The 14,220-nt window shown below is 45.0% G+C and overlaps 6 protein-coding genes across 6 annotated transcripts; 4 read left to right on the top strand and 2 right to left on the bottom strand.

Annotated features, from left to right (window-relative positions):
• Positions 1-1,598: 1,598 nt before the first annotated feature.
• Positions 1,599-1,975, bottom strand: AKAW2_31469S (uncharacterized protein; the record flags this gene model as incomplete). The annotated part of the gene is made up of 3 exons (XM_041688097.1): positions 1,599-1,695; positions 1,795-1,862; positions 1,922-1,975. The coding sequence occupies 3 exons, from the start codon at positions 1,973-1,975 to the stop codon at positions 1,599-1,601; spliced, it is 219 nt and encodes a 72-aa protein (XP_041541916.1).
• Positions 1,976-2,622: 647 nt separating this feature from the next.
• Positions 2,623-3,815, bottom strand: AKAW2_31468S (uncharacterized protein; the record flags this gene model as incomplete). The annotated part of the gene is made up of 2 exons (XM_041688096.1): positions 2,623-3,564; positions 3,615-3,815. 2 exons carry the CDS (start codon positions 3,813-3,815, stop codon positions 2,623-2,625), a joined length of 1,143 nt encoding a protein of 380 aa, XP_041541915.1.
• A 2,973-nt stretch (positions 3,816-6,788) lies between these two features.
• On the top strand, positions 6,789-7,187 carry AKAW2_31467A (uncharacterized protein; the record flags this gene model as incomplete). Its single annotated transcript, XM_041688095.1, has 2 exons — positions 6,789-6,919; positions 6,986-7,187. The coding sequence occupies 2 exons, from the start codon at positions 6,789-6,791 to the stop codon at positions 7,185-7,187; spliced, it is 333 nt and encodes a 110-aa protein (XP_041541914.1).
• A 165-nt stretch (positions 7,188-7,352) lies between these two features.
• On the top strand, positions 7,353-9,026 carry AKAW2_31466A (uncharacterized protein; the record flags this gene model as incomplete). The annotated part of the gene is made up of 3 exons (XM_041688094.1): positions 7,353-8,032; positions 8,086-8,173; positions 8,226-9,026. 3 exons carry the CDS (start codon positions 7,353-7,355, stop codon positions 9,024-9,026), a joined length of 1,569 nt encoding a protein of 522 aa, XP_041541913.1.
• A 909-nt stretch (positions 9,027-9,935) lies between these two features.
• AKAW2_31465A (uncharacterized protein) lies at positions 9,936-10,937 on the top strand (the record flags this gene model as incomplete). The annotated part of the gene is made up of 1 exon (XM_041688093.1): positions 9,936-10,937. One exon carries the CDS (start codon positions 9,936-9,938, stop codon positions 10,935-10,937), a length of 1,002 nt encoding a protein of 333 aa, XP_041541912.1.
• A 2,148-nt stretch (positions 10,938-13,085) lies between these two features.
• On the top strand, positions 13,086-14,162 carry AKAW2_31464A (uncharacterized protein; the record flags this gene model as incomplete). Its single annotated transcript, XM_041688092.1, has 1 exon — positions 13,086-14,162. One exon carries the CDS (start codon positions 13,086-13,088, stop codon positions 14,160-14,162), a length of 1,077 nt encoding a protein of 358 aa, XP_041541911.1.
• Between the last annotated feature and the right edge of the window lie 58 nt (positions 14,163-14,220).

The raw sequence follows: 14,220 nt of genomic DNA, 5'->3' as shown, positions 1-14,220 counted from the left end.
ATATATAAACAACAACAAGACTTTAGCTCTGTGTCTGGAGATCAGAACTACTTAGAGAAATTTAGATACCTTTTTTGTCAAAATAACTGATTAGTATTATTTTCCAATTGAGATACAGGTAATTTATATTACCGGCTTATTCATATAGGTAGACGTTTTTTAGAGAAGTATAGGTGGTGACACCGCTCTTACAGAACGAATCGTACCTTTAGATATTTAAGAGCGAGCGAACACCATCCACACGGCGAAGCAGACGTACCTTCCTTATTAAGTACAGCGTATAAGACCTAGTCATATGAAAACCCACCATGTCTATTCAGGCGGTGGTCTCGAGCTTGTTTAGGCGATGCGCTCCGTTGATATATTCCCTCTTGGATCACAAAATCATCCTCCGCAGCAGTATCACTTTTCGCAGCGGGATCATCCGTAATCTCTGGTGAGTAATCACAGCTGCACGATAAAGGAAATTAGAAATTCTTGAAATAATGAAAGGGTCACCGGGAATGTATGGACGCGCGATCTAGCTTCTTATGTGGAGGTTAACGACCAATCTCTGGTGCCACTGCTACTACAGTATTCCTAAAATTAACATTTGCAGCCTTGTTGAAAGATGGCGACTGTGGGCACACAATGCAACGATGAACGTGGAAGCTTGATGATGGGTATCTGACTGAGAGGTCTGAGAACTGCCTACTCTCTTGCATGCTTCGAAGTACGTGTCAGTTCATATGCAAACCAAGATCAAGGGGATTTACCGAGACAACTGCGCTTTGAGCGTATCAAAGCCTGTAGTCTTGATGCATCAGGGTTTGTCGTTTGGGATTGCTTCACTTTAGAGTGATGTAGTTGGGCTTTCAGCCTCCGGCCCCTTAGCCGGATAAACACTTAAAATCCAAAATTAATGTTTGCACCAATCAGAATGCCTTCGTGCTGGACTCAGTTAGCGTGGACTGTCAAATTCACTCCTCGCAAATCATCCTAGGAAAAGGCTCTCCTTTATATCGAACCCCTATTGCGAAAAGTATTAAAAACCTCATGATTCAGAATACTTGTACCCCCGGATATTGCTTTCATCTGGGCGACTGTGGAGATCCTTGCCGCGGTTATATTACCTTGGTAGTAGTATTACTGTCACATAATGCACGACGGGTTCGAAATCAAACATATGTACGCAATGGCGTGGCGGAGCTCGACAGAATTAGATTTTATCTTCACAGCGGCATAGCCTGACATTTCCCAAGCAAACGACGGCTGACCCCAGCTCGGGGTATTATATCAACATCTAGCAGCCGTTTATAGGATTACCGCCACAAGGTCTCCGAGCCGACAGCATTCCACCACAAGCCACCTCAACGTACGGGGGAAAAATTATAAGAAATAAAGAGAGAGAAAGGGAAGGAGAGAGAGTAAAGAAACGAAAACAATAAAAGAAACTGCACCGAAAGGCAAAGCCAGTCAAGGTTTCGCTTCTATATGATACTCTGCAACCGCATCGTTGCTGTCACGAAGTATTCCCACAATAACTGAAACAGCCATGGGATAATATTTTCAAGCTAACACAGGTGGTAAGGATCCCTCAGCACTCCGTCAAATCCCACCTATTTCTTCCCACTAGGAGGAGTATAAGTCGAGCCACCATTGCCGTTATTGTAATAAGTGCTCCCATCGGGGTTGGAGTAATAGTAGGACCCGTTACTGGAGAAGGAAACTCGTCAGAACTGGCTTGGCAAATTTGAGGTCGGGCTAGAGGAATAATAGTTTGGGGATGGCATGGAACGGGATGACACGACTGACCTGTTTGAGTAGTGGTAGGAGTTTGAGTTAGAGCTGCCAGAGTAGTCGCGGGAGCACCAATGGTTTCCCTTTTGGACATCATATCGTTAGCTAAGGTTTTGGATCTACAAAAGATGGTGGTACTTACCTTACTATTAGTACCGGAGCCCTTGTAGCTGAAGTCTTTCCCAGACCTGGGCATATTTACGATTTGATCACTGATAAAGTAATGTATGGGTTTGTTGATGCAGTTTATCTTTAAGAAGCTAGAAGATGCGCTGCTGCTGGTGGAGGAGGAAGAGTGAGGGAATGAAAGTGAGAGATGAGAGCGAAAGATGTGGATCGGACAATTCTGAGTGAGGGGTAAGGCAGCAACGTACCCTTGGTCCCGGTCGGTTGTGTTGATCATGCAGGTGGGATTTTTGACATTTCCTTCAATGTATTATGCACACGAGTGGATTCATAGTACTATAATGGTTTTGCTACATATCAGTTATCGACATGGTTCTTTTGATACCGATGTGAGGATATGTTGCTCTATGGACCTACGTTATCAAGGAGACAAATCTTAACTCAGAAATTCGCTAGATGTCTAATCTCAACATAGGAAGCAGTGTAATGCGTTACAAGTTTTAGACCAATGCAAGAAAGTTCACAGCAATGCCCAAAGTAATTAACGTCTTGTGACATGGACTGACCCTAGGACTTCAGTAACCGGTATACCAAGACTGCCCCAATACTTTGAACAGGCCAGTAGCCGATCTTGATATAATGTCCAGTTTTAGGAGATGTCCCAATGTAACTTATCCAAATTCCGTACAACAGAAATATAAAACACGTAGCGCTTAGTCAAGATAGACTGTACTTCAAAAATGGAGCTCTTGCCAGCGCATCTGCCTGGATACCCCAAATATGCTTGCCTAGAACGGCTAGTCTAGGGCCAAAGTTCTTCAAAACGAGATCAATGTCCGGAGCATTGTGTTGGAGCGCTTGACTGTACGTATCGTCCGTCCCAAACGTTGCAATTTCCCACATCCTCTTCCACCCTTGGATTGCCATGGCTGCATCCGGAAAATCATTCCGGATATTGGTTGCAAGCATGTAAAACGAAGATCGCTTGGCATGAAACCTGGGATGCTTGTACAGTTGCACTGAGGCAAAGGTTGTGAATGTATATAGTAATTGTACGGTATGTGGAGATTCGACTTTGTGAAGAAGAACGATCATGGTTCCCCCCAGCTTGACATGCTCCAATCCAAGCGCCAGCTGTGTCAGGGTTAGTCTGCTGGCTTCTCGATGCTCGCGGTAGGTGGCCCTGTCGTGGTTCCTAAGCACCTGACCATCACATATGACTAGATCAAAAGCCTGTCCAGGCTCGAATTGACGGGGTATAAATTTTCCAGCGTCTGGATGATCGTTCGGGATATCCAACCCGCCCATATCCGCAGCTAACAGGGTGATGTCAATGAACTTCACCGAAATATTAGGATGCTTAGGTAAAAGGACATTGTGACCTCCTTCACGCCTTGGTAAGCTGAATCCTATAGCTCGCGCTTTGGGATTAACGCATAAGGCTGTTCCAAGAAAGCCTCCCGGTGCCATGCACATGTCAAGGATACGTTGTTTGTCCGGATAAGGACTATTAATCCGGAAAATATCCGTAAGCTGTTGCATGTCATGTCCAATTTCTTTCATCATTCTGAAGAAATGCTTGGCTGTTTTCTTATCAGCATTGTCTGCTGTTTGACGCTGCTGTTCGAAGAACCGATCACCCGCCGGATTTTCCCAACCCTATCTTACTCGTCAACTCAAGGTCCTAGAAATGATCGGCTTAACCTTACCTTATGTCGAAGCTCGGTTAGTCGCTGAAACTCCGGCACCTTATCTAGCAGGTATTGTGCTATGATCTTGGCGGGACTTTGGATCTCGCTAGCCTGAAAGGCGGATGCCTCGTGATGGTGAACGGTACCCTGAGATGCGCCATGTACGGCAGAGACGTGCTCATACGCCTGGCACCGTTTATTATCTGTCGTTGGAGACATTTCGTGCAGGGAAGCGGTATGTACTGTAGAAGAGAATCTGTACGGAAAGGGAATGGGGAATTGACTATATATGTAAATGCAAGCCGGGCTGATATTGTTGAATATTAACAGCCAATGACCGATCACGACGAAGATAGTTCTCTCGCACGGTGTATTGACGTGGCGTTGGCAGGTATTTTGAACGGCGCGTCAGCCAATAGCGCAGGCCGAGGTGCTATCCAGATGTCATCTGCCGGCGGGAACCAGGAGATACACACTATTGTCAGGCAGCCATACATGACAATGATTCCGAAGTGTCTGTAAAATGGTATATAGTACATGGACTAGTGCGATACGAGAGTGAATGTACAAGGCGACGTGTTGGATTAGAATATCCAGTAACTAACCTGGAAAAGAAAGATTATCAATGTAACTATACAAGCAGTATTGATGGGGCTTAGTACTAAAAACAGCAGAGACTAAGAGACGATCCCAAACTGCGTCGTCGGCCAGCCTTATGACGAAATGATCAGAAAAAGGGCAAGAAGTGACAGACGGCTTTCTTCACTCCTCAATATTTACAAAACCTCATCTTCTCCTGGTGTTCTCAGAAGTTCGTTCTTCCGTCTTGGACTGTGCCGCCCGAGTCAGACCCAGCTACCACGCAATAACGATCGAGTCAAATGGACAACATAATCCAAAGGTTGTTCTAAAATAGAAGTCATACTCGTCAATACCAGAGAACAGCGAGTGTCTGCTAGCATGTTAGAAAATTAACGTGGAAGTCGGCAGGTATAGCTGATTGCAATCTCGTCTAGATGCAGTAACGCAGACTGGTAGCAGTGGCGTAGTCAACTGAACAGGTGAGATTATAATACCTGGGTTTTTATGGTTCTTGGAAAATACTGATCTCATTCAAAATAATACTTGTGCCTACATTTGAGCGTGGAAGAAGGCATGACAACTTCGAAAAATTTGTGGGGTTGGTATTGGTTTTTCGAGATGGGTTTCAATATTGTTCAGTGTCTGTGTCTAACTCAAAATTATTCTCTGCCCATAATAATCATACTATTATTTTTTATAAGTATTTAAATCAATTCCATAATTATATCTGAAAAGAACTGGAGTATCTTACCTTAAAGTAATTACTATTAGTAATTTAAAAATACTCCCATTAGGGAAAGAGCATATTCCGATAAATTAAAAAGATTTAGTTATTATATTTAATAGATTAATCACTGTACTTTAGATTAAAAAATTAACTGATTAGATAATAGTATCATTTAAAATAAGATTATTAATTATAGTATCTAATTTAAGGACCAGTTCTTTTATCTTTCTGATAATTTATTTATTCATAGAAACCAGCTCGGTAGGTACAACAGCTATATTAATAACTATAATCAATACTAACTGTCTTTTCTTTCTTCCTCTTTTTCTTATCCAAAGCTCATAAATTTCTTCAGACAGGAGACGCTGTATTTTATCTTAGATAAAAGAAAGAGTTATCAGTACTCTTATTCATAAATAAGCTAATGTAACCTGCTGTAAAGGAGTCAGGGATTAATTTAATTATCAGCTTTTTATTGATACTATGCTTTGCCTGGTAGAATAATATCTGTAGTCTTGTATAACATAGCCATATACCAGCTATTACTATCAAAATATAATAATATAATAGCATAGTAAGAGCAGAAAAGCCATAGAATAGTACCCGGTTGCTTTATAAATCAGACCCCGAATCCACTCAGGATTCATGGTATAGCTGTTCTATTAAAGTATAAAGCCTGTTGTAGTAATCAGAACATGAAAAAAAAAAGAATTCTTAAAATTATCTAGTTTATGATAAGTTAGTTACCAGCTGGATTTCCTTGTAAGAAAAGATTATTTATTTCATGGCTATTACGAGTAATCCCAAGCTGACCGGCTGCATGTGTCACCACACCAATTGCTCATTTTTCTTTCTTAACTGGTTGCTCCATGCCGGCTACACGTAACTTTATTTGCAGGGATGGTACAGTACTTGTGAGAACTATCCTTTGCGTTTCTTGGCCACCTGCACGCAATCATAGTATTCGGATTTGATCGACACTGATGTTTAGTAGTCACCGAGGTGGAGATTCACTGGTCAATTTAAGGGCTTGAGGTGTAGTATGTCGGTCCTATGAGAAGTTATACCTCAGAACTATGCTGCTTCTTGAGGGGACATTCCCCAGCTATCCGGATACACTGAGAATGTATGTCTATGTTTGATCCCTCGCATCAGCAGCCGACAGTTTCCAGTACCACAACGAAACAGGCTCATCTTAAGCAGTCCGAGGCAGCCATGGCAGTTGTGCAAAGTAGAGGTTTATAGTCTGTGCAGTGATTGCTGGCCCTCCAAGGGTGAAGGGATCCCAGCAGCGGTCGCCTTTCTCATCTCCATTTGACAAGCAAGGTCTGTTAGTGCACAAAAGGACTGGTGCGACCGGGAGGCTTGCGGTCAGACGAAGCGATGACTCCGGTGGACCAGTCACCTCTACCCCTCAGGCCCCACTTGCCTGCAGTGTTCTTTTGTCCGCAGTCCTCTCATGAATATGGCTAGATACCGTAACAATTGGAGGGTAGATGAGCTAGCCTATGCAATAAGCGAAATTTTACACCATTATAGAAGAAGATGCAGTCAAAAGTGTTGCCTGAACGAGGGACTTCTAGGCTACAATTTCATCTAGTCTTAGGTAAGTCAAATCGAGCTGTTCTACTGGCTGCGAGGTCCGGAAAGGGCTCCGAGAAGTTCAATCCCACTACATCGGCGACCGGGCTTTTTCCGTGCGGGGCAAGCGTTCTGTCATACTGTTGTTGCGGAGTTATAGGCTAGATATTGCCCCTCCTCTAATGGGAGGGGGTTCTACTTGGTGATTGTCGCAATCATGCCAATGATTAATAGAGCAAATCCTTTAATGCGCTGCATGGCCTTGGATAATGGAGCCCGGCATATCCGGGCGCTCCGATTAGATGTGCTGGGCCAGTGATCCACAGAAACTATTTTCATTTGAACTGCTAGAGTACTCGGCCAAGTTGGTAGGGTCAAAGCGCCGCCAGGATAAGCGACACGTTGCAAAACCCCTTCTTGTGTTTGCTGAGCTGTAAGTCCCATGAGTCAAACATGTGTTAATCTTTCCAACCCGACTGCCTCACTCTATTTTGGTCAGATATGAGTGGTTTCTAGCAGATCAAAAGCAGAATACTTTCGAGAATCTTATAACCTGCAACCCTGTAAGCAATAGTGCGCAGATGCGCAGTGACAGTACCACAGATGTGGTAACCATACAGACCATGCCACAACAACACTACCTATGGCTTTCTATCAAATGGGCAGTTCAGTCGCCAAACTACTTTCCACTTGAGAGCTAGTAGCATCGAAGAGCTGAACACCAACTATGACAGAGAATGGACAGGGCCCGCGGCTCACTATAAGAACCAAGGTCGCAAACTGCTCATGATTTTGAAAATGATGTACTATCACCGATTCACTCTGTTATCTTAGCAAGGGAACCAATCGAAGCTTTACTGTCAGCAATGCCTTCCGCAACTACAACCGTCTTATCCGTGAAGTCCGAGGCCGAGGCCCAGGCCCCTGATGTTCAGGCATTTTTAGGCTTCTTTGCCCAACTCAAGGAATTATCTCCCACAGTGGGCTTCAATATGATTCTGACAGTCCATGACGAAAACATGACACTGCGGAGCCATCTGAAGTCCAAAGAAGAGCAAGTCATCGATCTTGAAAAGAAGATAAGAGACTGTGATCTGAAGAAGGAGACAGCCATCAACGAAATGTTCCTGATGAATGAGAAAGAAAGGCGGCGCCATCAAGATACCCAAAGTCGTGCGCAAGAGCTTCAAAAGACCCTGCAAGAGAAAGACGACCTTATCAATGCACAAAATGCAGCCCTGGACACCAAAGAAACACAGATAAGAAAAGCAAAGGCCGAGTTCAGAAAACAAACGGAGGTTTTGGTGCAGGCGCAACAGGACATCAGTGCCCTACAGGGTAATCTCAAGGCGAGGGACACTATCATCGACCAACTAAAAGCAGCAGAATCGGGATTAAAACATAGCCTTTCTACTACTAAGGAGAATGCAAAGGCACTTGAGGAGAAGAATTCGAACCTTCAACAACTGCTGGATAACACTCGTGCCAGACTCAACACGATTGAAGGATTTGCCTCTGGGTTTTATGAAGGGGACGAGGGCTCCCTGTAAGTGACACCTGAAATCACAGTAGAAGCTATAGTATACTAATAGCTTACAGGATAGATGATTTCACTGGTCTGTGGCAGTTTGCCAAGACAGAGCTGTACTCCCAGTTCAATGTCGACTTCACTACAGAAGCTATCTCGGTACGTATTGACAGCAAGATATCAATTATGGCTGACTGATCTATTTCCTCAGAACGGCTCAGCGTGGACCAATCTAAAACGCTGCGATCTTGTCCGTAACTACCACATTCCCCTACCTTGTTCGAATACCCCGCCAGCGAAACAAATCCGCTTAGCAATTATTCTTGCTATCCTCGCGAGGGAGATCGACAAATATATCTTCCAGCCATGCTACATCATCCCTGAAGATGCCCGTATTCGGAAAATTCTTGGTGATCTTGCCATGACTGACAGTGAGAAGGAATCATTTTGCCGGTCTGTCCTGCAGTCAATTAATACGCAAGCCCAAGAAAAAGCTCTTTCGTCGACTATACAGACTGTCGTTGGCCGCGTGCTATCATACATTGACGATTTACTGACAGAGGCACAACATATGTCAATGCGCTCTAGTTTGGAAAAGATCGTGCGGAAAGCCGCAGGAGTTTGGCAACCCATACGACATGCCAAGCGAAGATATGAGCCAGATTTCGAACAGCCAGGACCCGACGAGTATTGGCTTCCCTTTACTTTGGACGAGAACAGCCGACCGGAGGCACAAACTGCACAGAACACCCAGGATGAGAATGCTCTAACAATATTTCCGCGCCTTTCAGTCATAGAGAACAATCGCATGACATTACACACCGTTGTAATCCAGCTTAACAGATCATCACCTCTCTTCTGCGCAGCGTCCAGTGAATTACCAAAGGCGACATCCAATTCTAGCGTGGTTCGAGTCATGGCAAAGACTTTACGGAGCAAATCTGCCAACTCCAAAGGTGCAAACCAGCCAGACGGACACCCAAGTGGTACTAGAAAGGCATCTGGAAAATGATGAATGATAGTTACAGCAATACGGGAGGCTAGTTTTATGGGCCCGCATTCAAAATTCAACTCCTTTATTATGTCACCTTAACGCTACCTTAGACTACTTTAACAATGTCCCTTTAACCTTATGCTTATTGCGCTAGCTCATAACCGATTAATAGCAAAGTCTCTTGGCATATAGTGAGAAACTATGTGATTTCGTGCAAGACTTACAGTAATGATCACAATACATGTTATGTCCCACTTTCTCAATTCATGGAGAAACAACCTGTAGACCTGGTATCCTGCTATATGCTCTATATGCTATGGTAGGTATACATAATACACCTAATCAAACACTTTCTGCATTTTTAGTGTCTCTCGCAACTATTTGTGATTCTCTATTTTAAAACATGATGAAGTCCTAGAATCATGAAGCGAAAAGATGTACTCCGCCTCGCTAAACAGGGGAGAGATATGTATATATCTCCATCGTTTGACGTTTATCTACCTACCTCCCCCACCCTAAATCTTGTAGTTTAATATCTTCGATCGTCTTCCTTATATTTGCCTATAGGAAGGCTTCAGCATTAGTTAGCACGGTGGATTAGAGAATGAGTTTTTTTTCGGTAATGGAGTAATTTTTTATTAGTAAATAAGTATACTTGTATATGGTTCAGGCTGTTGATAGATCGTGCGAAGTAGTCTTGTTCCGGTTAGCGCAATGGTCCACGTGTGCTTTTTCCTCCAGCAGACCCCGCGCAAGACCCGACGTTTCACCGCCAGAACGCCTTACCTGTCAGATTCCCTCTTCGCGTTGTTAAGAACTGCCCTAGGGTCAGAGACATAGACCAAGGAGCTTGCCTTGGCAGTTCCAGCAGATACTCACTTTTTGTCTTCATGCTCTACATCGTCCTGTAATACTTCCCTTGCAGATATGACTTATAGGCCCTTTCGGAAAAACTTATATCGCTGTTTCTCGAAGAGCAGCGCAGGAGCGTTGATATACGGTTTGAACCATACTGGTACCCCACTCTCAAAATTTGAGCTTCTATCCAATTTTCGGCAACATAGCATCTTTTACCAGAACAAACCCACGGCCCTGGTCTCCGCCACTGACCGCCCCATCGAAGCCCTTCATCGCGCTTTCGTGAAACACTACCACTCGGATGACCGAGCAGATGGCATTTGGATCGCAATTATTTCGGTCCCAGTGGGAGAAGACGGCACGTTGCCTTGCCATCATGCTAGGGACCTTGCTTTCGAGTTGGGGTATAATCCTGATGATGGAGACAAATTCATGCACGAATACATATTTGAATGGGAAATCGAACACCAGTATGTCGAGCACATGGTTTCTGTCGAGACACTTTTGAACCGCGGGCTGGATCTGGATGCCTTTCTCCAGCACGATCGCTTGCCCAGCCTTCGAGACTTCCGAGACTTGATGATCAATATGATTGTGAATCCTCGCGCGGACGGATATTCTGCTGGAAGAGAACTAGGTCGGATGGCGCGGTGCTTTGGTGCTAGAGCTCCTGTGGAAGAAATCGCACGTAGTTTTTTGACGGACTGTCCCGCAAACATCTCTGTCGACCACGACAGACAGTTCGTGACATGGAAAAGGAGTGGATATGGCTCCGTTGATATGGACTTCGAACACATTTACTGGATAAGACAGGGTATCGACGAGGTCCTTTTTGATTTATGGCTTGCAGACAGCTACTTCATGGAAGATTGTGTTGCACATGCAGAGCTGGCCAATGACTTGACCTCCGAAATGGAAATACTGTGGGAGCTTTACTGGGAGGATCTTTGCTTCGAGGTGCGGAACGGGGTCAAATCGGATTCTGCCACAGATGAAGCACGAAAACTGCGGTCCCGGGAGCAGGAAATCCACGATCTGATTGAGAAACACGCGGTATCTATAGGTCTGTGATTACGAGTTCTCGTAGTAATGCATAAAGAAGTTGGTTCGCCAGGTTTCTATGACCGACGCTTGCTTGAGGAAGTATTCGAATTGCAACACCACGTTGAAATGGATACCTGCGCCATTCCTATCTGAGAGACAATGCCATACCGCCTCAGCTGCGACTACAGCCCACATCTTGGGTCGTGAGCAGGCTACCCAAGTTTCAACCTGTGCCGAAGGCTGCGGACTTCCCCAAGCTAACTGTGATACGATCTCCTCGTCAGAGTGGACACCCTGTCAAACTACGTAAGAATTCAACCACGAAACGCTGTAAATTCGTATAGCAGTGACAAAGGTACCCAGCATCCACGGAATTGACTAGTCCTTTGGGATCAGTAGCTAGCATAGGGGCATCTGCCTGATACATACAGCGTAACAGTAGGGGAACACTATCAGCAACCCCATGACTCTGGGAACTACCCCAATCTGTTATTCATATCGCCGGTCGCCCCTTCGGTAATTGCCCTTGATACGCACTGGATTGAAAGCCGGTCTCTTCTTGAGCCAGGGTCTTATCGCAGTACTCTATATGCTGTTGTATCAAACCACGTAAGCCTAACCAAGTGTTTCAAGTTGTCGGGGCGCAGGTCATGCTGACATGAATACATTGGAATTGACAAGCAGTTATCCTTGCGCGATGAGCTTCTAGTAGGATTGAGAGATCTGTTACTTGCTTAGCCTTACCGGATCCATGGCCAATCATTGGGCATAAAAATCTTCTTTAATCTGGCTGGTTGCATGGGCTATTTCATCTACTCTCCAATCGTTACTGTATCTAGCTATATTCATGCTTTAGTCTTAAAAAGATGATCAGTAATCTCGTTACCTGGAGATATTTTGCTCCGGATAGTCCCTGCGATGAAGCGATAATGAGTGGGTGACTAGACTCAGTCAAGCGAATCTCATTTGCAAAAAAAAAAAAAAAAACCTGTAATGAGGAAGAGCTCACAGAACAGCAATTGGTAGTTGTGTTGCAAGACAACCCTAGCAGTTCAAGCCACTATATCGATTACGCGGAGGCATTTCTACTAAGTTATATTGAAGACTTAATATCAGGTCTGCATTCGCTTCAATGTCAGGGACCTCTCCGCTCGGTGTTATGGTAAGTTCCCCCAAGGATGCAAAAACCGATCTCCAATCTGACAAGCCGTAGAACCAAACAAACACTACCACAATGCTATCGAAGATTGTTTCCGCTATCATGGCTGCGCGTTCAACATGATAATATATGGTCGGCTTGAGAGGGAAATTAACAAGTGGGACGGGATAGACAACAACAACACGGCGATACCTAAAGATCACTTCGAGGGTAATGACGGTGACTATCGGAGATGTGGGATGTTCGGAGAAATACCAGATGAACCTTTGAAGAGGAACTATTCCCGAAGAGCGTTGCAAATGCCTGCTAAGTGAAGATCTTGCCTCCGTAATCGGCGTGCAACACTTCGACAGAGTGGACGAAAATACGAGGGCTCCGACCAGTAAGGTTCGGTGCAGGTAGAGCTATAGCTTATTGACAATATCTATTCTGATTTTATTGCTAAAAATTACATTATGATGTAACAATATCCTGTAACATGGATTCGTCGTACAAATTGCTTGTGCCCGTCAAATTCCTCCGCTTCCGACCCAGAATTTCTCCAAGAGCCGCACTCGCTCTGGATATACATATTCCGGAATGAGTAGTTCCCAGTCCTCATCTCCGGAGCTATCCGCATCAGGATAATCAACAACAGGGTGCGTGATGCTTCGGAGACATGCTTCCATTGATGTGGTGGTGTCCGGTTGCGGCAACGGGGTTACAGTGATCAAATTGCTTGCTACCGTTTCCAGCTGCTTGGTGCTTTTTCCAATGCGTGATAAACTGAGTTAACAGGAGAATTTACCAGCAATTAGAGAATAAAGTGGTGTTAAAATGGTAACAATCAAAGGTTCCGCAAACGGCAGAGATCAAAGACAAGGTCAGTTCGTGTTGAGTAACAGTCTACGGACTCTAGAATATGTAATGCTGCCTGCGTTCAGAATAACAAAAACTTTCCCCAAGTATAAAGAGCGCAAGACGGAGCTGGCAATAAGGTAGGAAAGGAGAACACGAACATCAAGAAAGATAAAAAGATGCCTCTTCCAGTCTCACATGCGAAAGTTGACCACGTTGATGCCCTCACCGGGCGCCTCGCAGCAGTCGAACTGAAAGAAGAAGAAGAAGCAAGGAATACAAGAGGCTTCAACCCATTCGCACCTTACCTCGAGCAAGGCTTGCCCCGTTTTGTGGAACACTTGACTCGAGAAATAATTCCAGAAAGACTCAGCAGTTTGCGACAAACTCGTCAACTCCTGGTGGACGAATCTTGCCCGCTCTACCGGGCCGGACGGGAATTCCAGGTAAAACATGGGATCTCGGAGGCAAGCTTTCAGAATTGGAAAGAATTGCTGTGTGGATGGCTGGACTTCCCAGTGATTCTGTTACTCAACCCCAGTCCATTTGATGTACTGGGGTATGAGCAAATGGTTCAGCAATCGCCAACGCTGGGGTGGTTGGAGAAAAACCTCGAGGTATTGAAGCTTAAACTACACGACGTGATCGTAATGGATACGTTTCCAATGGTCACAGATAAATTGCTGGGGTCAAAACGGTTCGCAGAAGATTTGGCTGAGTTGGTGACAGACTCGTTCGAGCTTACGTGGACGTGCCTACGGTACATCCACCCGCAAATTGTTATTTCGTGCCAATGCAGCAGCAAAGTCAGGAACGACAAATGGGGATCTTCTGGGGACCTTAGGGCGGAGGAGCTGTCTTCTTCGGAAGCCGGTGCGCGACAGGAACTGGTCAAGATGATGGATGTCGACGGGCATCAGATGTTCGTGGTGCAAGGAGTTCACCCACAATACGTGATGCAGCATAATCAGATGATGGAAGAGGTGCTGAAGAAGTTGTTCACGAAAGTTCTGGGACCATTCGGGCGGTGGAAAGAGCGGCGGCTGGCCGAACGGAGGGAGGCGGCCCGGGCGGAGGTTATCCTGGGGAAGGAAAGCGTTAGGGATGGGATGAAATCGTTGATGAAGCAGATGCAGTTGTTTAATCAGATCTGTAGGCAGGAGGGTAGAAACAGGGCCGAATTATCGGATGCAGCGAAGAGGGTGGAGGAATGGCGGAAGCAGATAGAGGGTTGGTTGGATGAGATGGACGACTGAAGATCATGATAGCCGCATAGAAGCCGGAATATTGAGGTACAGAAGGTAGATGATAAAT

Source organism: Aspergillus luchuensis, chromosome 3 (genome assembly GCF_016861625.1).
Source record: "Aspergillus luchuensis IFO 4308 DNA, chromosome 3, nearly complete sequence".
NCBI lineage: Eukaryota > Fungi > Ascomycota > Eurotiomycetes > Eurotiales > Aspergillaceae > Aspergillus > Aspergillus luchuensis.
This window is presented reverse-complemented; position numbering and strand designations above follow the sequence as displayed.